At 49.0% G+C, this 25100-nt stretch overlaps 1 protein-coding gene across 2 annotated transcripts in view; it reads left to right on the forward strand.

Annotated features, from left to right (window-relative positions):
* The window catches only part of LOC105448915, a 79142-nt gene that overhangs the window by 7629 nt on the left and 46413 nt on the right, over nt 1-25100 (forward strand). For both annotated transcript variants that reach the window (XM_011687778.1, XM_011687779.1), the window contains exons 2-4: nt 18422-18573; nt 18692-18768; nt 18861-18923. In XM_011687778.1, the coding sequence (XP_011686080.1) occupies nt 18422-18573; nt 18692-18768; nt 18861-18923 (292 nt within the window). The remainder of the gene's footprint in view (nt 1-18421; nt 18574-18691; nt 18769-18860; nt 18924-25100) is intronic.

Raw genomic sequence — 25100 nt, forward strand, 5'->3', positions numbered from 1 at the left:
CCGTCAAGTCATGCCGTCTGGCACCCGGACTCGCTTGGACATTGCGGGAAACTCGAGATGTTTTATCGTGTTAAAAGTCCTTATCACCAATATATTAACTCGTTCCCGCATCCGCCGGTGGAGAACCATCCATGCCGTTCGGTTCAATGACGGTTCTCTCTCTCGACAAGTGTGATGCAAGTAGGATGCACATTATATAGGCGGAGCGTGAGCAAGAGAGGTTGAAGGGTTAAACAGGCTCAATGCAATTTTTTTTCGGCGCGCATAGACAGACGATCGTGTGCGGACGTTACGTATCGGACGTTAGAAACTGGGCAGCTGCATCCGTGCGCTCTCTCTCCCGGTATCAATTTGGTGTACTCGACCTTTCGACCCCGGGGGCAAACGGCCATTAATTCAACACTTATCTCCCGCCGTGCCGCATGCACCCTCACGCTCGTTCACCGAGAGAAAGAGAGAGAGAGAGAGAGAGAGAGAGAGAGGTTTCACGAGAGCGTGCATGCACTCCGCGTGCAGGACATGACGCGTCTTATTGACTCTTGGTACTCTCGCGATCGGCGAACGCGCTGGACGCGGCGAGTCCGCACAGCCGTGGATGCCACATTACGTTAAAAATAGATATTCGCCGCGGGCGAAGTACATATGCGTTAGCCTCAATGGATTCGATTGTGCGGAGCTCGCTTCTTGAAGGAATTTCAAACGCGCGCGCGGGCGCGCGGCTGCACGTCGATCGCTTTTGAGCGCGGCCGACATTCTGATACGCCGAAAATCATTTCGACGTCGAGCGTGAATTATCCTCGACTCTCGCAAACCTCTTCCCTCTCCCCCGTGTACCCGCGCGGCTGGCAACCGAATAACAATTAGCGATAATCGAAATGGCAAACGGTAATGAAATAAATTTATGGTTGTATATTTACATCGTTAATTCGATATAAATTATGCCTTTATACGTTTCGCACGTGAATGCGTCAAGCATGAACTACATCTTGCGCGGTGAATTATCACGCTTAAATTCGCGACGATTAAAATTGCGGCGCTGCATTTAACTCTGTGTGCGCGCCGGATGATTACAAATTACGTTATTTGTACGATCATTTCCGCGGTTTAGGCCGCAAGAGATGGAAAGCGAAAGAGAGAGCGGGGTCGCTGAAGCTCAATTCATTGTTTCAAAGCCGCGAGCGTGTAAATCGCCTTGCCGACAAAGCGTTAACGGCGACAAGTAACACACCTCGGCACGTGAGATGCGACGCTAATAGAAACTAATAGCGAGTATTTTGCGCCGGGAAACAACAACCATTGCCATTAATATGCCTACGCTCTTCGGTAGAAGAAAGAGAGAGAGAGAGAGAGAGATAGAGAGAGAGAGAGAGAGAGAGAGAAGGAAATCTTGGTGAGCACACGAGGTAGAGCAGCCGCCACCGCCGCCGCCGCCGCCACCGCCGCGCGCTTTGCTCCTTTCTACCGGTAAAAGTAATCGATCGCCGCCGCCACCGCCGCCACCGCCTGCAGACTCGCGCAGCACGCTTGCAGCTCTGCACACCGGGCTGCATAAGAGTAGGCGTCGGCGCTTACGCCGCTGGTTGCGGCATTGGCCTTACAATTAGGAATACGGGGATATCCAGCGGTTATCTAGTAAATCTAGTAAACTAAATATTGTTGGTAATCTTTATTTCAGAGCATTACACGGTAATAACGATTTTGCTGAAAGGCTAAAAATTCTGTTGGACAGGTTTGAAAATAATTTTTGTTGGAAATTCAAACTGATTATTGCTAAAATAGCTGTGCTTATCACTTTTGAGTTTCCAAAAATTTTTTTACTTTCCGGCAAAATCGTTCTTTCCGTGTAGTTAAAGCGATATCTTAAGATCGACAGATTCAAATTATATGGATTATTAGACATTATCGGAAACTCTTTTCTTTAGAGATATATACCGACATCGCGCGATAATAGCCAAGCTCTCTATAACGATAAATTTAATGGCAGCGAATGAAGGTGTCGGTGTCGTTGAAACGCCTTCAGGAACGTCGGGCGAGGCGAGGAGACATCGCTACGGCTGTCGCCGTAGGATTTAATAATTGTGCGCATTCGATCGCGAGCGTAAGTTTGATGTCCGGCCATAAATTCGCCGGCGATCTTCGTCGTGCGAATAAATGCAGCGAAAGCCGCCCGTCGCGCCGTCGCCCGCTGCTCGGGCTCGCCTTTAATGAATAATGGAAGGCGCAATTTCGAACACCTGATAACACCTTTGTTCCCTATCGCTACGAGCGCGATAACGACAAGGTCAGGGAATATATTGCCGTGACGGCAATCACGATACCCTCGGCGTTTACGATCCCGGAGCGCCTATCCCGGGGAGAGAGAGAGAGAGAGCGAGCGCGCGCGTGCTCTTTGTACATACATTATGTCAGGAATCTCGCGAAGGTTTACTGCGCCTTGATTGCACGTCCGCTTTCGTAACGGCTGCGCGCACCGCGTTCGCGTCGAGAGTAAGGAAATTCTTCTTCGGGAAGGAAAAATTCCACTCTCGTAGAGGATCCCCGTGGGGACATGAAAAATGCGAGGGTGGGACGCGCGTCACGGTCTAGGCTCGTCAGTTACGTCAGCGGGTATCTGGGCCAATGGTTTAAAGGGCGACGGCCCTTTTTGGCGTAATCCCAAAAGCGCGCGTGTGTGTAGCGCGCGGAGACGGTCAGCCACCTCCCGCGGTCGCGATGACGACGGCGCGCGGTTTTCCACGCGGCGGCGAAGGCGAAGGGCCTTTGAATGGGCTAGGGGCAAACGGCCGCTAATAGCATTTTGACGAGCCACTCCGTGTAACATACGACCCCGGTTAGGTGTTGTACACGACGACGGTTAGGCCGCGTCGGTCTGCCGGTCTGTGGCGTTCTGCGGGCGCACGAGGGGCCCTTGTTCCCCTCCTCGCTCTTTAGTTGATTGGTCATTCCGGGCGGGAGAGTCAGTGACTCACACACACTCTCTCTCTCTCTCCGCGGGCCTGCATATTCCGCCTGTCGACATATGTGCCCTCACCGCGGCGAGAGTGTGTGTCTGCGCTCGCCCCGTTTCGAACTAGCGCTCACTTACGCCCGCATAACGCGCGGGCTACGCCTCTCCTCAGCCCTGTCGTCTACTCCCGATACTTATCGTCGTAGAACGAGTTAGCGGCCAGGGCCGTGACCGTGATGAAGGGCCCTGAAGATGTTATTGGACAAGTCGCGATTTTTCACTCCCTTTCGCGCCCTTTGAAAAAACAATCGGTCCTTTCTTGTTGAAATTTGTCATCTCACGTCTTTTCCGTTATCTCTATCTTGATCGTAATCATCAAAACTTGTAGATATTGACACGAGAGATGTCGATATCAGATATACCTCAAAAGGATACACCTCTGAAAGCTGAAATAGTTTTATGATGAGAATTTTGCGCGGAACATGCTCAACTAAAATTGCATCGTGAAATCCTTTCGTTCAAATACGCCGTCTTTCGCGGAGCGCGCGTTCCACGCGCTCCGTTCTTCCCTTCCCTCTCGAGTCTCGATAGAGCCTCGCTATTACGGGCCTGAGGGTCCCATATGCCTTCGCCGCGTCGAGGCAGTCGTGCCGTCGTTTCTTGGGCCAGTGGCAGCGACTCCTCGCCCGCGTACGATCGAGAGACGTGCTCCGATCGCCGCACGTTCGACGCGCACGTGTTTTCTTCACGTTTCGCGTAATCGTCGAATTCGCGATCTCGCGGTCGTTATCGGGGTGTATCTCGATACGCATCTGGGCGATCGTTAATAGACTTTTAATTCCGTCGCTATCGATATATCCGCGCGGAGCGGAAACGGGGAGGGACCTGTCGCCTTATCGAATTTGCGTCGTTGTTTTCGACGTCAGCGCCGGGAGAACGTGAGCGTGAGAATGACGCTGATAAAAGGACCGATGAACGCATCGAGCGACTTCAAAGCAGAAACGGACGCCTGAGTCATCGTTATCGATGGTGCGGGACTCGGGGCTTTTTTTCGTCGCACGAGGAACAGGGAAAGCTCTGTGCGCTGCGCGAGATACACGCGCGCTGACTGTGCGCGTCGAGTCCTCGGGACAGCGTTCGGGAAAACGTCGCGCGTCTGGCCGCGAGAAACGCGGAAGTCGCGCGCTCGTAAAGTGGTCGTGGAATATTCGAAGTGCGCGTATCCCGAGATATGCAGCCATCAGGCAGCGTCGAGGATAGATGAATTCCTCGTTCCAATATCCGTGCGCCGTTAAACAAGAGAAAAAACGAGTGGTTGAGAAACGCTTAGGACGCGCGTCATTTCATCCGAAGACGAGGACGAGAATCGTCAGCCCTCCTCGCGATACAACTCGAGTGTGAAACTGTACTGTCCGGTGGAAGCGAAATTGCATCCGGATTGTGTGCGACGATGATTTAGGAAAGTGTGCAGCACGAGCCCAGTGTATACCAATCGCGGTGATACCAACGCGCGAGAGAGGCTAAAGGAGCGGCGAGATCGCGATCGAGAAAAATCATTTCCACAATGGTTCACACGAGTTACGCACAGTGGGCCTGCTTGCCGAGCACGTATCGGAAAAAGGTATGTAACAACGTGCTCGCTTCGATTTTGCGTTTACGCGCGTGGAGCACGCGTTAAGGAAAATAAATCTCTCGCGCCTGCGGGATAAGAGTAATTCAGATTAAAACGGATTTGGCGTTGAGTGAATCTTCGAGGAGAATCTCTGAGAATAATTCTATAACGTAAAAGCTCGACCATTTATCTCTCGAATGTCTGACCCAGTTCCCTTCTTTCTTTTTTTTTTCTTTATCTCGCGGGACCCCTCGTTTATGACGAATATCGCGAATAGTTTCCGCGGAGAGGGAATTCTCGCCCGCCAGGACCCCAGCGGGGATTACGTTCCTTCGCGAAAGGTGCCTCCAATTCCGTAACAATCGTAACTCAAGCGAGCGCCCTGAGGCTTTAATTGCCGAGCGAACGCCGAGCCGGAGCCTTCCTCTCTCAATCGAGGGGCCGTGGCTCGCGGCGCTACTCGGGAAGCAGACGCTGGTATTTATCGGCGAAACACGCAGGATATAATCATCCCAGTGCGCGCAAAAAGGCCCTCGATCCGAACCGTCGACGATTAATAGGCAGAGAGAACGACGCGACGGGGATTAGCGATGGCGAAGTGTAACGGAAGGCGCCTGGCGTCCATCGCGCGCGCATCCCTCGATTTCTTCTCATCCTCGCGCGAGTATCCGTCGCGATCGGACACTTCGAGGCGAGGCGCGAGACGAGAAAAACGCGAAAATATCCCCGCGCGCGATTCGTCAGAACGTGCACACTCGCCGGATATAAATCAAGCCTTGGATCCGGCCGGATAGGATCGGTGTACGTTCTCCACTCTGGAATAGGGTATCGTGAAAGTATATAGCTCCGCAAATATTTGCGCGCACAACGTTTGCTCCGTGCACACGCGCGCGCGCACACACCTCGGTAAAAAAAAAAAATTATTGATCGAGGCCGCATTCTTCGTTCGCAAGGCTAAAAGCTTCATTCGCTTATTGTATTCCCGGGTATTCCTCCCCTTAGGGTCGCGTCGTGTAACGTCAACGCGATGATGCAGCTCTCGAAGAGTGCAGCGACGGGTCGGTTATATAGAGGACGGAAAGCGCAGAGATATAAACGAGAATAAATAAAATAAAAACGAGGAAGTGGAACGGGAGGAGGGGATGCCTTTCACGGAGATTGTCACGCCGGAGCTCTTTATCTATAAATGCGACCGAACTGATCGAGCGAGAGAAGGATTTTGCCCTGGCGGTGCACTGAACCCGAAGACAGAGTCATATTGTTAATAAAAACGCGCTCTCGCGGCCGTGCCTTTTATAAATAGCTCGCCGTTATGAAAGTCGCCTCTTAAGCACAGTTCGCCGCTCGATAACGTCAATATTCGGTGCAGCGGCTGGCGGCGGCGGCGGCGGCGGCGGTGGCGGCGTGGCGGAGGCGACGGTTTCGCCTTCGACGGCGAACGTTCGCGTCGCGTGTCCGCCCGGCATTATTACCCGGACGAATTGATCTTTACTCGCTCCAACAACCGCCATTATCCTCGGGGGAACCCTTACAACCTTTTCTCCTCCCCTCCTCGAGATAATGCTCCCCTCGTAGAAGGCGGAAGATGAGGCGAACGCGTCATCGTGTACGCGGGCCCGCCGCCGCCGCGTTTTCGCATGTCGGCGGCAACGACGTCAGTGAAAGTCACGTATACCGCCTGATTGCGGTCTTGTCCGGACCTCCCGCGCCGCCACGTTCGCCGAAACCTCTAATTGCGTTACGCAACGTATGCAGGCATCCATTAGAAGCGCGAGTTACGTCAAAGTGCAACGCGATTTCGGTCCGCGCCCGGAAGGAAAGGGCGCTGCCAAGCGAGACCGCCGCGGATCTTTTCGAGAGATCTCCTTGAGATTTCTGTCGGAAGAAAGATATTTGTCGACCGCCGAGTGACGATAAAGTAAAGAGAAAGATGACAAGGACGATTCACTGCGCATTCATTCTCAGCAACGAAAAACTACGTCGTAGCTTTTAATGTCCGAAGTTGCGACAGGTACTTGAAAATGTTACGATACAATCGATGTTTATCGACATAGGGGACCCGCGGGCTAAAGCGAGTTTTGAATCACCGCGGAACTATGGCGTGTGTATCAGAAAACTCGGGAGATGACGGGCGGTATTTGAACTCTGACCACCCAGGTTGGAGTCCGAGCTGTTATCCGCTATACACCAGAGGTTCTCAAATTACGGGATCCCAATCGTCGAAGGTATTACAATTCTTTTATTCCGGAAAGATTTGAAGACCGCGATTTAAAGGCCGCGCAATTTATTTGCCGTCACGTATTCGATTAAAAGAATTAGGCCGTCGATCTCGAATGACAATGCTTGATAGGTTTCTTATACACTTTGCACGTTTCCGCACAGACGTGTATCTGGTATTTATTGTCGCGAGTGGAATTCTGTCACGGAGTCTCCGACTCCTTTTTTTTTGCGAACATTCATGCGCACTGTGGCCGACGTCGCAGATGACTCAAGCAGGCTTCTTTGCAAATGAACGAAAGAGTACAGGCACCCGCAAGAGGTGCCCGCAAGAAGCGCTCGAGTAGTAGTAACCGACGCCTCTCGCTTTACGATTAATGTCGCGACAAGAGCGGCGATTGTGGCTAATTAATTCCAGATTCGCAATCTGGAGCCTGATACTGGCCGAAAACACGCGCGGCTGTGTTGCTATAACCGAGGTGGTTTCTTGGACGTCTTCTGCTTTCGCAGCATATATACATCACGTTTTGCACACTTGCGAAACGTAATGTTACTGACGAACGAGACTGCACTTATATATAATTGCGAAACAATATTTCCACTGCAGTCGGAAAGAAAATTGTAACAGTAATATAATTTTGTTACAATTTTTTTTTATGGCAAAAGATATGGTCTTCTATAAAGTTCCATTTTAATCTCGCCTAATGATGGCCATTCGTATAACACGAAGATACTAAACGTTTTCTCGATATAAATGTCACGAAGGAAATTGAGGCGGGATTCCGATGACGCTTAAAGATCCGTCTGCCGTGAGCGCGCTCGTTTATTCGTCTCGCCGAGATCCAAAAGGCTAAGGCCGCCAACTAGCCGCGTCCATCATTAACATTGACCTAAAACCGTAAAAAAGCCGCGCCGTGTCGCGCCCCGCGGCGCACCCACCCACGTGTCGAATAACCTTAAGTAGAATCGTCTCGTCTCGCATGCACCTGGCATCGTCGACCCGAAACCTTCATGATTACGATCTATCGCAACGTCTACGCGCGCATGCAGAGAGGATGCCGCTTACGTGTGGAAATGCGAGCGTTGAGCTTGCGATTAGGAGTCGCGGATTGTTAGACCTGATATAACGATCTCTCGATCGAGGTCGTGTCGCGCCGCGCCGCGCGTTCCACGCTATCGAATGAATACCGCGAGCGCGCGATACGCAATCGTATAATACACACACCGAACGATAACTCTAACGCGCATAGGTAACACAAGCGTGTACATGAAGTGGAACGCGCTCCGCCTTCCACACGCACGTGCGACGTGTAACGGAAACGTAAGAAGGCCTCCTCGCGGTAAGAGACCGCGGTCGTATTGTGTGTCGCGCGAGACAAAAAAAAAAATAGACGTCTCCGTTTCACGTAATCGTCCAGTGTGAGGTAGCTCCAAAGACACCTCAACGGATTTATACCTGAGGAAACGTCGGTTCTCTGATACTCGAAGGCGGATTTCACGAAATAATTTCGAGAAATTTGATTTTTCCCACGGAGAAAGATATCGCGATCTTATCGTCTCTGCAGTAATAATAATTTCGTTGTATTAACGTTAAGTCTGACGGCATCAGCGCAGTTTGAATTATTTACGACGGGGATGCGTGTCGGGACGCGCTCGCGCGTGTGTAACGTCCGTGCGTGATGACGCTGGATTACGTCGTGTCGGGCTCGACATCGGGAAGAGGAGTAAGGGAGGGAGGAAGATGAGGAGCCTCGGGGAGCCAGGGGAGCGTGGGATGGACCAAGATCAAGACGAGAGGCGCGAGAAGGAGACGGACGAGGTGCGAGAGCGCGACGAAGCGAGCCGCGCCGGACCGCGTCGAGATGCCCGATTCTAATATTGTCCTAGGCATCGGCCGGTGTCTACCTCGCTCAGTGAACCGACCGGAGTCGGCGCCATCGGCCGCGAGAGATACACGGCCGCCTGCAGGTTTCGCGCCGACCGTGTTTCCGTTTCTTTTTCTCATTTTACTTTCCCGACGGAAAGAGCGGCTCGCGATCGTTCGCGTGGTGTCGCGAACGAGTAGTTTCACTCGTATATCTAGGTAAGAAGAGGTACATGATGCAGCGATTGTGCGCGCGACGCGGGTGACGGGCGTCGCGACGCCGCGCGACAAGAGCGTGGCCGGACCGTTGGTAACCGTTGGCACGGGGAAAGCTCTCGCCGGAAAATCAATCGTGTAAAACGAGTCCGGGGGAAAATACACGGGGAGGAAATATAACGCGGTGAGTGGCGGGCGACGAGCGAGCGAAGTGCGCAAAGGCCCGGCTCGCTGCGGAGATCGGATCTCGCGATCTCTTTTGACGATCTTTCGCGAGAGGAAGAAAGAGGGAGACGGAACGACAGATACGAATCAGAAGCATGAAATTGAGCGTGTTAAAAGATGCACGAGTCGAGAAGGGTGCAGAATATGTAGACATCTCGAGAATTGGGACGTAATGTTAATAATGAATTTTCGACCAATTTGACGTCGATTGTCCTTAATTAAAATGTCAAGATATTATAAGGTCTCTGTGAAAAAGTTCAAAATTCGCGCGTTGCAGAATTGTCTATGAAGATTTAATAATAAAGTAATCAAAAGGTATTAATCGAATTTCGCTTCGAAAGATAGTCATTAGAAAGCGCACGAGATCGACTCCACCGTTATCGAACATGTGCAATTTTACGTCGTGATTTAGTCTCTTCACTGATAACGTGTCCCATTTTTTAATACACGTCATCGGGAAATGAAGCGGACGAAAGCTTTTTAGGTATATAGAGCAAAATATCGTCTTCTCCCATTTCTGTGTCATTTTCTCTCCTCCATTAATATTCGAGTCGTACTTTTCCTGTGCTCAGAATGACGGGAGCACGTGTTGCGGGGTTGGGAGGGGAAGAAAAAAAGAAATAAAACGAATGTGTATAAGTCAAGAAGAGTAGACTAGCACTTTAAATATTCATATAATTGACCGGAGTTTTTCCACTCGAAAATTCATCTTTCGAATATGTCCTTAAATTCCGACGCAAATTACATCGCCGCTAAGGAAATACGCGAGTTTTTCCGCAGTCGTTTTATCGGAAAACACGTTCGCCGCAATATCGAGAGCCTCGAAATAATTTCGCGTCTCCCGCTGTTTCGACCATATTTTCATCCCGTTTTTTCATCTTTTCTCGTCGACTCATTTTTATTCACTCGATAGCTGTTCGTTTTATGCTGAGGAAAATCTTTTTTTTTTTTAACATTCGCCGAAAGGACGGGACTATTCTCGCTTTGTGAAGCGCAGTGAATTTACGTCGGCTAAAAACGGTAGCGCGATCGATCCGCAAGCGCCGAGTGCGGGTCACTATTGTGCGGGGTTATTATCGGGCGACTTGCAGGTGACATCGATAGGGATCGGCGCTTGACCCGCGCGAGCATTGGAAACGCGATATCTTTTTATGTAAATTAAAGATGATCTTTTATATTGAAACGCCAAAGTCGAAAATACGGCCGAGCGGAATAGGCGGTCTTGCTCGAGAGGAGTAAATTTCACAGCGGATTTTTATCTGCGTTTTAGATATTTATTTCATACGAATTTTATGCTCCATTTTACTGTCGCAAGTTGCAAGAATATTCGGGATGCTCGAGGGAGAGAGAGAAACTTGAGACGCGCGCCGGCCAGCGTGGCTATTTTGAATTCGGAAAGCTTCGTACAAGCTCATCGATCGAAGGTCATCGAGTGGCGGGTATCGAGTAGCGAACGTCAAAGAACTCAATAACCGCGAAATATGCTTTTATTGAAATTATTTCCGCGGGCGAAAGCTCTCTCCGTCGCGCCGCGCCGCGCGCACGGGCTCTCAGCCGTGCTGTATTTTTAAACGAGTTACCTCACCGACGCCGCGCCGCGCCGCGCGCGTTTTCGCTTTCGCGCTAACGATTTCCGACACGTGAATGCGTCCCAGGCGTTGAGAATCGTTTGCGAAGCTAAACCGTAAGAGCATAGATTTACGCCATTATTCATCGTGTTAAAACATACCGCGATTAAGCGGTATCTTCGGACCCTCTCTCTCTCTCTCCCTCCCCCTCATCCTCCCCGAAGATGCAAGTGATTTAAACGCGACGTGAGCCGCAATACGTAACGCAATGATAAATCACGGCGGCGGATCGGAAAATTGGGTGTAGAAATTAATTAGAGACTTAGCTCAGCCTACGACATAATCCGTGGGCTATTAGTGGCGGCCGAGTGCAGGGTCGGTTACCGATACGAATATTTCATCGCACCTAATCCGGCGTTATATTCTGTTCTGCACAGGAATTTGAATTTTAATTTATCGCACGCGGAGAAGAGAAGGGGATTCTTCGTCCACGTTATTTACGAGTACAATTAAAATGTTAATTGTTATCGTGTCGCATCGTAATGAATTACCGCGAAAGATGACTCGCTACTCGCTTACGTAACGTCTGTTGAAATATGCAAAAACAATGGAAACGCGAAAAGTTTCTATCACTCGCAAAATTTTACCTTCACCTTGCTCTCCTCAAGACAAGCCACGTCGATAAAATTTCTCTCTCTCTCTCTCTTTCTCTCTCTTCTAAACGATATAAATAATCGAGGGTCGTGCAATGCCAGTCACATGGCGTCGTTGATTTCTTGAGTGCGCGCCAAAAGTACTTGACGCGAGTTTAAACAGGCTGAATTGAAGGGTTCCATAAATAAAGAGGACATTGTCTATAGTCTAACGAAATGAGAGACTGAAGTGTCGGTCGTCATTGAGGGAGTATCCTGCTTGTCGCACGCGAGGGAACGTATATATCCGCCGCGTGAATTCATCAAACGGATGTCGATGATACACGCCCCGTTCCCGCTTGTTTGCGCCGTCCTTATTCTCAGCTCCGTCAATTACGTTGTCTCCAGGCGACATCGACGACGGAGTGCGCAGCGGGCTAATATCCGTTGTCAAGCTGCCGGTCGAACACGGAGGTGGTCCGGTTTGTGCGTGTGACGCCGATAATTCGAGGGGGCGTCCACGCGGTCCTCCTCGACGCCCCCGTCGTCGTCGTCCCGCGAGCGCGGAAGAGCTGCTTAGTTGACTTTTTACGTAGGGATTGACGCACGTACCGCGACACGGAGAGTTTCCGCTGGTATATTTGAATTCGTTAATATATCCTCCATAATTCGTGAACGAGTATAAGAATCCGGTGTAGGGGTGCATCAGGTGAATGATAGTAGTCTCGCGCAGCGGGATAGGAAATGGCGCGTGTGCAGGGGTGGGTAAGATATATTCCGCTAGAAATTTCCGCTTTTTTCCACTTTTAGAAACCGAAATAATTGTGCGAATCGAATTATAGCCGTGAGTTTCTTCTTTCTCGAGGATTGGGATTTGTTTCACCGAATTAATAACGAGTTTGCGCGAAGTGAACAAAAAATCAAATTAAACACCAAGTTAATTGCCTAGCTTTCCGGTTTTTCGTTTCTTTTCGAACGAGATAAGTATAAGTTTAATTTGCTACATTTGCCTGCAGTAATTTGCCTTTCGCTTCTTTTACACCTTCAGGACTATTATTGTTCCATTAACTGTGATGTGTGCCGACGAAAATTTTTCTTAAAAACAAAAACGATCCGGCGTGGCCGAATATAAAAACGTTTTTGACGTTATACTTTGGCTCCATGATTTTTTGATCATTTTTATAAGACACTTTATTGAACATTTTAAGCGATCGGCGAATATTCATGCGATAGATATCGATGGCGAGCGGCATTGGAGCGGATTTCGCGGCTAGAATATTGGATATTGCATAAATACCCGCGAAACGTGACTATCCAAACCAAATTTATATGGATATTTATACGGAGTGCCAATGTTACCGTAATGGATCATGCATGACGATCGACACTGTTAAAAATACACGCTCAGCGCGACGGTGTTTCGCGCGAAGCGAGTATTATCGAACAGATTGCATGAGTGCCTCTCGAAAAAATGTCTTAATTTACAAATGTATCCGAGAGAATTCTAAGTGCCAGTTCGATTCGATTTCCCTTAAACAGCAGATGTTTAACTAAATTAAATTTTAGACAAAAAGTAGAAATCTAGAAAACGATTCGAATTTGCGATCTACGATAAAAATCACTGTAAAATTAGCCGCGATTCGTCGTTTCGGCGTATAATTACCGTTTTAAAGGCAAGAGAATGCAGAGGGATCTCGTCAAACGGACAAGCGAACGCCAGTCAAACAACGGCGCCGACGTTTATATCGCGATCTGTTTTTCCTGCCCTCGGGCGCAATGAGTTTAATTGCTTTCCCTCTAGTCTGCCTTCTAATTAAGCCTTCAGCCTTCCTCAGTTGAAGCAAGGAACTAGCCGAATGCATAATGCATTTCAAGGGGACCGACGTCGGTCCTTTTCTTCCTGTCTCCTTTGAATGCCACACCGCGATTCGCTCTTCCGTCCTCTTCGTTTCCCGCGAGTCCCCCGTACGGGCTAATGGTCGAAGTTTGTCGTCGTTGTCGTCGTTCCGACATAGTGCATCTTCGATTGAATTATAATTAATGCGCGCGTCTCGCTTATGAGGCCAACAATTCAGCGGTAGAAACTTGCGCCGCGAACTGTTTCCAGAGGATGTAATCGACTTTACAAAGTGAAAACTCATAATTTACTTGCACGCAGTTTTCCTTCCGTAGCTCCATATATAGATGCACCTTACTCAAAAATTGTGTAATAATTAATATACAAACGGTTTTTTTCTCTTGGTTAAAAAATTTTGTCTTGCCGCAATTAATACGACTAAAGCGAGCCGTACTGAAACGCGAGGAGAAATTTCCGCTGCTCTGATATTCGCGAAAGCGCGAAGATTGGATTATGAATTAATGTGAAATTCATGTATTACGACACTTTTATTTAATTACGAAATTCTAACTATTTCGCTGCTCACTACAAAAGCACTTTTGGAGATAATTAAGTGCTGAGTCGTGACCAAAATCGAGATGGGTATTACTGAAATCAATAAATTATGGATTTATATATATATATATATATATATATATATATATATGTATATATCTTGCAATATACATATTATATTTATATATTTATATATACATGTGTATGTGTGTGTGTTTGTGTGTAATATCATTTATAAATTACTGTTATCTTGCACGAATGCTACGTATCATGGTGGGTGTTCCCAGATTTATCGCCGGGGCGGCGTGACCGCGATCAACAGCTAAATTACAATTTAGTGTCTGTCTCGAGCGGCCACATTTCACTTCGCGATATATAGCCTAGCTTCGCGGAAACAGATTTCGTAGCGAGATATTGAAAGATCCGACGTGCGTTTTCTTAGAGCGGGACACAGCGAGACGCATTCAGCTCACGTCGGCACGAAAGTGTCGACTACTTGGAAATCCCTTCGACTTGTTACGTGTTTCTTCTGCATACGCAATTCGTGCGGGTAGAGAGTCTATCTCTTCTTTTCCGCGTAAATACGGTCGACGTGCCAGGCGGAGTCGCATACAAAAGTTTCCGCGTTAAACTGTCCGTGAAACATATACATTTCATACATGTGTGGCTCAATTCAATCTCTCTCTCTCTCTCTCTTACTTCATAATTACTTCGTCCGTATATCAAGTGAGGACGATTTAGCCATTCGAATTCGGAAACTCCGGAGCTGGATTGGGAACTTCTCCCCCGTGGAATTTATACAGCCATGCGTCACATTCGCGGAGCCGAGCCTTGGGAAGTGTGCCGTCGTACGTGATGGTGCTAAGGAAAAATTTTATTTCGTGATAAATGCGTATAACCTCGCGCGGGCAACCCGACACCCGGCATTTTGCAATTTCCCATTTCCATCCCGCCCCGGGGATCCTCTTCTCCCGAGTTGCCTCGTAACTTATATCTGGCAAGTTTTTCTCCGCGAAGAGCACCGGGAAGTTCGCTACTCGTCGCCCGAGAGTGCATTATGCATACCCCGCGCTTTGTCGTGTGCCCGTTTCTCGTAACCGATCGTTACGCGTGCGATTGGCCTCACGTGAGGTTTCCGCCGTCTTGTTCGTATATCGACAGCGGAAACCCAGCGCTACGGTACCTGGAATGGAGGAGACCGCTAACGATCCTCGTCGAACGGTAATTTCTCGGTTTCGACGATGTGTCTTTTGTGCGTAACGGGCCGCCTTATTGCGCGATAATCATGTATAATGGCGCACGAATTGGTTTCGTCAATTAAAGCTGGCGCGAGGTCGTTGTTCCCTGTATCCTTCCTTCAGTAAACGGTCCACGGAAAGCAGGAGCGGAGAAAAAATCATTTGTCTCTCGTAACACTTTCTTTAGATGCGGATAAATTTGTGTCGAGATGCAGTTTGATTAATGTTAAAATGTATCAGAAAAAAATTGTGAGAAGGGGCGCGTATATTTAAAGAACGGGTGTCGCAACGCGGAATCGATGGATGGAAGTGCCAGTGTGGTTTTCGTCACCGTTAGGTCGATTTGTTCTCACAATTACGCAAAGACGACAGCGTAACGGATCGGGGAAATACCCGGGGGAAAAAAATGCGGAATCGGTTTCACCGTTCGAGAGCATCGAGCGCGCTCGGGAATATTCAATTTTTCGGTCTGCCGCGTCGTATGATTGCCGCGCGCGTATCCTCGCGCGAGAGAGATATAAATCGCCTCGGAAGCGCCCGATACAACGTTACGTAATCAAATGCGAAACACCTCCGACAGATTTTCGAGTCTCGATAAGAGTTACCGCTAGGCGCCTGGCGAATGCGAAAATTGCTCTTAGCGTGGAAAAACCAATTTCGAACTTGGACAGTCAATAGGAAATAACTTACGCCCCTTCCTTCTCATTTTTCTCGAGTTGCAAAAAATAAAGATCGACAAACTTAAAGTGTCGGAAAAGTTAAAAATTTTTTCTTAATCTTCTAAACAGGATCTTCTTCTCATTCATCCTAACATTCGTTTCATTCACTAGTCATCCCGAATCCCTTGTGACAGAACTGACCCCTGAAAACGGCGCGTCCGGCATTATTCGCGCGATCGTGGAACGAATGTTGTACGAGCGTTTCAGCAAAGTGTGCGAACACCCGGCGGGCGGGTTTCGGCAAACCTGCGATCGCTTATTATCCAAGCCGATACCCCGCGGAGTCGGTCACGATGATCCTCTCGACCGGTCCTCCCGCATCATCTTGTCCGATTTTTCCCTCGCTTTCCCATCGCCGCGTTTTCGCCTCCGGATGCTATTATCCCGCGTTGCCCGAAAGCAATTTTCTTCGTCGTTTTCGCCAATCCGCTTTTGCGGCGCCTCCCTTGGCTCGCCGTACGACGTTTAAAGGGTCGTTAAAATCGGACGGGAACCTCCGGTGTGGCACTTGAGCGTAAAACGAGTATCTCAAAAATCCCGCGATCGCAATAGATTAAATAGAAGATCGAGTTATCGCGGCTATTATATCAAAAAGTTACATCGAAATCAGTGCCTTCAAATTTGTGCGTTGAAGAGTCGTCGAATTAATTCTAAACAGATGAATAACTGTCCATTAAAAGTTTGTTTATTTGCACGCGGAATCTATTAACGCGCGGAGCCTAGAGAGAAACGATACGTTGTCGCAAAACATCTCGAAAAGTTCTTCAGTCCGCGGAAGTGACTCGCGTTAGAGTTGGTAATGAAGCAGAGTGTCCCAAGTTTTGTCGATGCACCCTGGAAAGTCGTGCGTCTCGCATAGTTAAAAGTTTGAAAGACTTACGCGCGAAGCGTGAAACGTGGAATTCTGTCTCGTAGTTCAACGCTCGTCCGCCCGTTTCACATCGAGCGTATTTTTCGCGGCCGCTCGCCCGCTCGCCGAGTCGATAATTTGGCTTTCTGTCTCCCGTCGCTCGCGCAATATAGTCTTCTGAATATCGAAAGCGCGCGCACGACAGTTTATCTCGTCTGTCTCATTTTATTAATGCCACTTAAGCGAAATTATCTTCGGCCACTCTTCCCCCCCGGTTGTTGCTCGTAATAATTTTCGCCGTCGAAAATTGGAAAGAAGAGAACGCGTGCGGCGTAATTGATGCGTAAATTTCTAATCAAGTTAACGCGAGAAACAATGCGGTCTGGCCGAAAGCCAAGTTTACGTTGCGTAAACAAAATCGAGTGCTCCGTTTCGGGAAACCGGGTCGCCGTATATCTCGTTGTTACAGCTACCTCTCGTTTGTCCCTTCGCCCCCACCCGAAATCCAAACAGCATCACGGGGAAGGTCAGCCGGAAAACTTCCCCTGTTGTTCCGCTGCAGCCGAAAAGTCTGGCGCCGGTGTGACGGCGGCCCGACGACGTGCATCCCCGGAATCAGGAGGACGAGCGTCAGTACCTCTTTCGCCTCCGTCGCGTTGTGCACACCATTCTCTATACCCTTCTAGTCGGCTATTCTAGTCTTCGTCTCGCGACCGAGAGATACCTACTCTGGCGAATCGTCTCGTTCCGCGAGTATATAGTTCCTATTTCGCGAAATCCATTCGCTTGATCTCGCTATCGCGATATCGAGTTTTGCGCAATTCGCATTTTTATTTAACCTTACACATGTAACTCGCCGCGATGAATTTTGTGTTGCGCGGTCAGAGTTCGGACGAATCAAAGGAAAACGATTTTAGAACGTGGAATGCTTTGATTAATATGATAGGAGGGATTTCCGCATGTAGCTTTGAAAATTTTCCAATAGATGTATATAAAAGCAAAAGCAGATTACAAAGTAAGTGAACGAACGGCGCACACGCGCCGTTTGTTTCGTAAGGCGGACTAAGAGAAGAACTAAAAGAAAAACGTTGAACGTTTCAAAGCTCACAAACGTTCGGCGATAAAAGTTTCTGCGGTGACAAAGGAGCGAGATCGGGACACGAGCCTTCTCTTGAACTGGCTACTTTCACGTTCCGCGTTTAACGTTTTGTCAACTGCGGGGGTATCGAGCTAGAGAGCTCCTCGGCCTCGGGATGTTGAAGTTCCGAGTCGCATCCGGCCAACGGAAGTGCGACGGCACGGTGAGAATCTTAAGCGTTTTTGACTTAAATCTCAACTCGACGCGCGGAGAGACGTCGCCGGTAGAAAGTTAATTTTTCCAGATTTTATCTTAAGAGTTTTTGTATGAATCCTTCGTTCAATTTTGTCGCTGCAACGTCAACGGAAAACCTCGTCTATCCACGACACAAATTTTTTGGGGGGGTTTTTACATCCGCCACTTTCTTGACAAATATAAGCGAATGTTCTTGCCATAAAAAAATTTAATAATCATAAATGTATATAGTAATTTAAATTCACATGCCCGGGGATTATATCTCGATTATATTCTGCGGCATTTTTTCATTCACAAAATATATCGATTTCTATATATATTTCTGAACGACAACTATATTTTATCGCGTTTCGATCCACCGTGACGATAATTTGTCGTCGCTTACGCCTGTACGGCCGCTTTCAGGCAACGTCGCGTGTCGACGTCTGGGAAGTTGCCTGCCTCTAGGCGCAACGAAGGACAGTGGCTCTCAATCATCTCTCTGGTTTGATAACTCGCCCGGCGATTCGCAATTAAATCACGTTCACTCGCGTTGATTTCGTTCCAATAACTCTCAGATGTAACGTCGACAAATTTTTTGACCGTACGCATTTTTTTTATCGCTTCAGGTGAATCCGGGAAGCAAGGCGGCTCAACAGGGGGTGAGAGAGGGTGATCTGATCAGTAACATTAACGGAAGGAGCACTCGAGATCTGACCAACAGCGAGGCGCACGCTCTGCTACGTAATTCTGGGGAGCAGTTAAAACTCGGTCTTAATCAGTAAGTGATCGATATATCGCGAGATCTTTTTGTAATAACAAAACGTTGGAGTTTAATTGTTCTAATGTACTTCGATCAAAAATTTTATTTTTATTCTTTGATTTTTTGTTTGCCGCAGAGAAAATATCGGCTCGCCGAAGAGGAGGATCTACAGGAGCAGTCTGCAGGAGAACACCACCACCGAAATTCAGAATAGTAGGTATTTGCCGCGAAAACCTATCGATCGGTTCCTCGCTCGCCTATGAAACGCGGGAAGTAATCGTAATTCTGTCATTTGTGTGCCGCAGAGATCACCACAAGGACCACAACTACAACGCGCACACGGACGGAGGCGGATAAGAACGTTACCAGTAAGTCCCTCCGTTTCTTTACGCAAACATCAATTTTAGTGATAGAACTCTGGCTCTTATCATAATTAAAAATTGTATTTTCTTGTAAAAATAAACGCGGTTGACAAGGGAGATCGCTCGATACAGGTGCGCATCGATAATTAACAATTGACAAGCCGCTGTTTGACAGAAACTTTTGATGGATAAACGTCGGCTCATAATTAATTAAATTACATAATGTCGAATTTACGAGCGCTTTCCAATTTAATCGCGGGTCTGTTTGAGCAATAAGCCGCCGCGCTCAATATCGATTCCCGATTAATCTCGTGCAGTATCAAATGTCGAGTAAACCATCATTTTTCAATTAATTTTTAACACGGACTAGACTTTACGCGAGAGATACATACGATCGTTAATTGCAGCGCGAGTAATTGAAATAATTCCACGTGTGAGTAACATAACTAATTCATAGAGCGATCGCGCGCGGATATCGCAATTGCGTAAATGTCCACGCGTTGAACGTTGTTGTTGTTGTTGTTGTTGGACCGTAAGACGATTGTAACGCGCGCGCGTCATGCACACATTTAATAATTCACAAATTCCGGAACTTACGTCCGACGCTCGAACGTTCCTCACTCGTGCATCGAGCGTTACGTTCGGAGAACCCAGAAATTACCCACGCATGACCGGCGATGTTTGATCGAGCACAATAATCCTGCCAGTTAACTGAGCGTACAATGCGCGTAGTTTAATTATCTCCGATGATCTCAACGGTGAACAATGGCGGCCGGTTCCTTTATGCGCGACAACCGCAGAAGCCGAAGTTAGCGTCGGTGACGTTTTGGTTGGTCGAATTAATCCCTGCCGGCTTTCTATGCGTCGCCGTTCATCAATGTCTCGCAACTGTTGTGCGAGACAGAAACAAGAATCCTTTTTAAGCATTTCTTTATAAATCTAACTGACGCGCAATGGAAATGAATTTTGCTAATTAGATCAATTTTCTGTTTATTTCTCTTTATATTTTTGTATATACGCGACTACAAATACGAAAGTCTTTTGCTGAGACAAACCTCTCGGAGTATCGAGATCAGACATCGGTTTCGAAAGCCGGAGACTATTACAGATTTTCGTCTCGTCCAATCAATCGCCGATAATTGGCGACTTATTCCAATCCTCCGCGGATCGGATGGCTGGATAATAATCGGGCCTAATGAGTGCGCGCAACGTATGTATGACGTGTACGCGGACCATAAATGTATACGCGGATCATCCCACTCTCTCCTCCTCCCTGGCCATTATGTTACCGACTCTTTTCTCCAAATTGCCCGCTCGTCGTCGCGGTACAGTGCTCATCCAGAGACAGGGGCATATACCCACGCCGCCGTATGTGAGTGCGCGCGCGTTGCCTTCACGCACACGCGCGACCCACCTGTCCTCCGAGCTCGCACGTACGCTCTCACGTACACGACCGTATACACCTGTACACCGCAGCGACACGCCGCAATTCCGTTGCGGGCGCACCCTTGGCTCTCCGGGAAGACCCTAACGTCGAGGAGGCGACCCTCTTCTTCTCTTCTTCTTCTTTCTTCACCGGGGCCGCCGCCTGCGGACCCACCTTCTCCCGCTCAGTATCGGGGAACACCTTGTCCTGAGCGCGCCGCACCGTGCAATCGGATTTCCAAGTCGCTTTACTCGAGAAAGCAGCGTCGGAATCGCGGGGATTTTTTCACTCGCAATCGAGGATCGGGGATCGATCGCCTGATTTTCTGAAAGGAATCACTGATGGACAAGTGAAATGTGAATATGTAGTAAAAATTTGCAGATCTGAGTCATGTAATTTTTTTTTTTCGGTGCGGCGAAATTAATAATTTGAAACGCAACGAGGCCGTTAATAATTGTGCGATCGATCCCCCGATCCTCCACTTTGTAACGTAATTTCTCGTGTAAAATCTTTTTCCATCGAATTTGGCCGACAATTTAGTGAATGCTCAAGCTAATATAAAGGCCGATGAGTGTTCAATCAGGAAACGCATACAACGGCGGGGGATGCCTGTGAATGACACGATCGTCAACAATGCGCGTATTATCCGACGGTACAATGGTCGCGAATCGCTGTTTAATGAATCTGCACGCGATTGCGTAATGAGGAAAGAAAGGGCGGGCTGGGTGAACTCGTTGTGACAAATCACGCGATGAAAGTAAATTCAGCGTGAGCGCTCGATGATATAATTAATGAAGCACGATTGTGGTGGCGATAAAGGTGGCAAATTGAAAAATTAATGATCTTCCAAGATGAAGCTTTTCGATTGTATTCAGTGTCTGACGACGCTGAATCAACGGCATTCGTCGCGACAACGCAGTTGCGAGACGACGGATCCGCTGGTGATGACAAAACGACCACCCACACGCCGTCAGCGTTATCCTCCTCATCGTCGCTCCGAACTCGCGCAGAAAATCACCCCGTCGCGACCCAACGTCCGATTTCTGACCGCGATACGTAGTTTCGGCGCTTCGTGGAAACGACGAGGACTCGCGAGGACTAGGAGCAAGTACGAGACCCGTGCGAAGCCGAGGAAGCTGCTCGCCGGCGACGATGAGGTCAGATCGAGGGGCGTGGGAATTCCCAGGACGGTTAATGGTGTCCACCTGAAGAGGAAGAGGAAGATCCCCGTGAAAAGCGTGGTAACGTCGAAAGGCAACGACGCCGGACGGCGGGAGGAAGTCAACGTCGCCGGAAGAAGGGCCGGGGAGCTCGAGCGTGAATATTACGAGCACCTGGAAGCGCTGAAGTTCCTCATCGACCCGCCGCCGTGCTTCCGTAACACGGAGACCCGGCAGAACTTCGAGAACAAGTTGAACAGCCTTGATTTCAGGCGGATGAACACAGTGGCGATTCCCGCGGGACCCGGGGAAACGAATGGATATCAGGATCTGGGAAGTCCCAACGGCCGGCTCCGGAGTCCGAGCCGCGAATATAACGACTCGCACGAGCGCGGGAGATGGACATCCGGATACGCGGACACCCTGGACCGCATCGTGGAGGAGCACCTGAAGATCGAGCGCACGATGCTCGATCTGTTCGTTAGGGCGCCGATTCTGAAGAGCCGACACGGCGAACAGGTGTCGCCCGCGCGCGAGAACAAAACCGTCCGCTTCAAGGACGAGGTGGAGCGCTCGGGAACATCTGTCGAATGGAACGAAGGATTGAGATTCGAGGGCGAAGGTCGCGAGGCCGGGGGGATGGAATTCGATAATCTCGTAAAGACCGAGGAAAACTCGGACTTCCCCTGGGCGCCGGACGAGAGCTCGAGCGTGTTCGGTGTCGAAACGCGGAACGGTAGGTAGCGACTAAATCCGATTCGGAAGAGATTTGCGAATGGAAAACAACGCGATTTAACGTATCGGGGAGAAAAAGCACGCGTCTATTATAAATTTTAATGTTATAATGGCATTCTCGTAAAATTTTAAGGACGAGTAAATGCCGTTTAACCAATGTATATCGACTAATGTAATCCTCGACTGAGATTTTAAGCAATTCGTAATCGCATAGCTCAATAAATTGCGAGTTTCACGAACCGGTAATGATTCAAGTTTCTCTCAATTCAACTCGTCTTTAACATCAGTTCGCGACTAGTGCGCTTCTTGCCGACTGAAAATTCGATAGCCATTTATGGGCCGTTCTTGCCGCGACGGACGAGGCGGTGCAATTAGTGATGCGTCATTACGTTCGCTTTTCGAGGGTCATCCGATTCTTTAAATAGAGGATGCACGAGAGTCATAAGTGCCATCGACGCTGCCAGTTAATAAAGTTCAAGTGTCATATCATGAGTACGCTTCAAATTTTATTACGACGAAATTCGATCACAAAGAGAGCTGTGTTCTTCCCTTATATATTTTTTAAATAATGACACATATGATTGTCCGTATTCAGACTGTTATTGCATTATTGTTGTCTATATGAGCTTTCTGACGGCGACAATATTGAGCGACGCATTTGTCGAAGTTGACTGTCGACGAAATTACGATTACCATAACAATTTCTTCGCGATGGTCTTTTGTCGCTCTGACATTTATGTCGCCGATATTACGGCCGATGGAACGGCTTTCGATTTACGTCGCGAAGTCCCAGTCGCAGCCTCGATCGAACAATGCGCCACCGGAAATAGCAATCCCCGTTTGTTGAGCGAGCTTGTACGAACGGAAATTGTTCCTTTATCGTAACGCGAGCAAGCGACGCATTAGATATTTAGAGCAGTCGTTCGAACTACGTGAAAAATACTGCACAACGCGCTCGCTTTAAGCGGTCGAAATCGACAATAGTAAATTATAAATCAAACCGCGCTATTGGAAATTGATTTCAGCACAATTGAGTGTTTCCTGTTCTGTCTAGAATTACATTATTACATTAAATGAATATTGTTGCCATTTCAATATTTAATCATATACAAAAAAATATACATATAGCTAGAAATCTCTGCAGAAAAGTCGCGCTTGTTACAAAACCCAGATGCAAGGGCACGGGTCTTGGAATAATTCGTCGAATCTGCGCGGAGCGTGACGCCGGTGATCGATTATGCAACGGACAGAGAGTCGCCGGGCAATAAAATATGTCACGCTGGCCGATTGCGCAAGCGACGCGAGCGGCGATCGGATCGAAGGGGAAATCCCTCCTCGCGAGGGGGTTCAGCCTTGGCTCGCTCGGCCGGGCGATGAGAGGGACGAAAAGGGCGCAGCGCAGGGCAGCCGTGGAGGACGAAGATGGAAGACGCGAACCGCGGAAACGTGGGCTTGGCACCTTCGGGGCATGACGGGGCGCACCCATTGCGCCCGTCCGTCGCGCGTTATATTAACGCGCCCGTGTGGCGAATGGGCCCGTCGCGTCGGTCGCCCCGGCTGAAAAGTTGCTCGCGCGAAACGTTCCCTCTTCCCTAATCTTTCCCCGGGGAAATTCCCCGCCGTTAACTTTCCTCCGAGAGGTCTCTTCCCTCTTGCGGCGCATCCAGATTTTACGTAGATTGAAAAAAATGACTATTTGTATGAATCGTCGCGGGGTTAACGATGAAAATCGAGAGGAAATATTTTTTTTGTCCCTTCAAAAAATCGCAGGATTATGCGGCAACACGCGTGCGGCTCGCAGCTAATCCCTCCGATTCTCATCCCTCTCTATTCGCGTATTCGTGTCGGTGACAGCCCAACTCCCTAGCCGTGTAAGCTTCTTCAATCCCATTACGCTTACGCAATTAACGTGGTATATATTTTATTGCGCGACGACTCATGCGTTGCGTAACCGCAAGGCTACAGCGTCGACGTGACGGAGCGTACGCGCGAGGCACGCGCGTTAGCGTGCGTGCGGCGGATTTTTACAACTCGAGACTTCCACCCTCCGTCGGAATTCTTATTTTAACGCCGCGCTCCCTTCGCCGAATCGGAGCTATACACACACCGAGATACGGGGGCGTTTGCTCGAAAGAAAAAAGGAAAACGAAAAAAAAAACGTTCCGTCACTTCCGGATCTCGCGCGCGACTGCCGCGTACACGCCGCGCGCGTGTGTCCGTTCGCGACTGCCGTGACGCAATGAAAAGTGCGGAGAATAGATGGGTGCGCTCGCGCGACAGAGGCTCACTCCGCGCCGGCATTGTGCGCTCGGAAGGAAGTCCAACTCGGAAGCGGCGCTATTCATGAATTCAGAGGGGGGAACTCGTGTGCGTGCGTGCGTGCGTGCTCGTGTATCCCCGTGTACGGGCGTTAATGCGTGCTACAGTGTCGCGTTGTATACGTGCACGTAGCACACCACCGTCCATAAATATCCCGAGTTCGTGCGCTTTCCAAAAAAAAAAGAAAAAAAAAGAAAAAGCTAACACGTGTAAGCGCCTAACGGGAATCCGGCCTGGCGCACCATCTAGCGATGCGGATAAACCCCATTAGTGCTCTAGATAGAGCGACAATCGCAGGTGACTCCGCGAATTTCGGAGTAAGACGGGAAGGGGAGCGAGGGTTGCGCGGGAAGCGGGCCGAACGGGAGAGTCGAGTTTTGAGTCGCGAAGAGAAGGCAGGAATTTCGGAAGCGAGCGTGCAAAAGAGAAAGAAAGACGGTGAGCGTACCGTACAAGTAAATCGGAGTATCTCGAAGGGTGTGAGTTGCCCGACCGCGAGATATGTATATATTCTCGCTGAGAGTGATTCTGTGAGACGAAACT

Source organism: Wasmannia auropunctata, unplaced genomic scaffold, assembly GCF_000956235.1.
Source record: "Wasmannia auropunctata unplaced genomic scaffold, wasmannia.A_1.0 LD336078.1, whole genome shotgun sequence".
Taxonomy (NCBI): domain Eukaryota; kingdom Metazoa; phylum Arthropoda; class Insecta; order Hymenoptera; family Formicidae; genus Wasmannia; species Wasmannia auropunctata.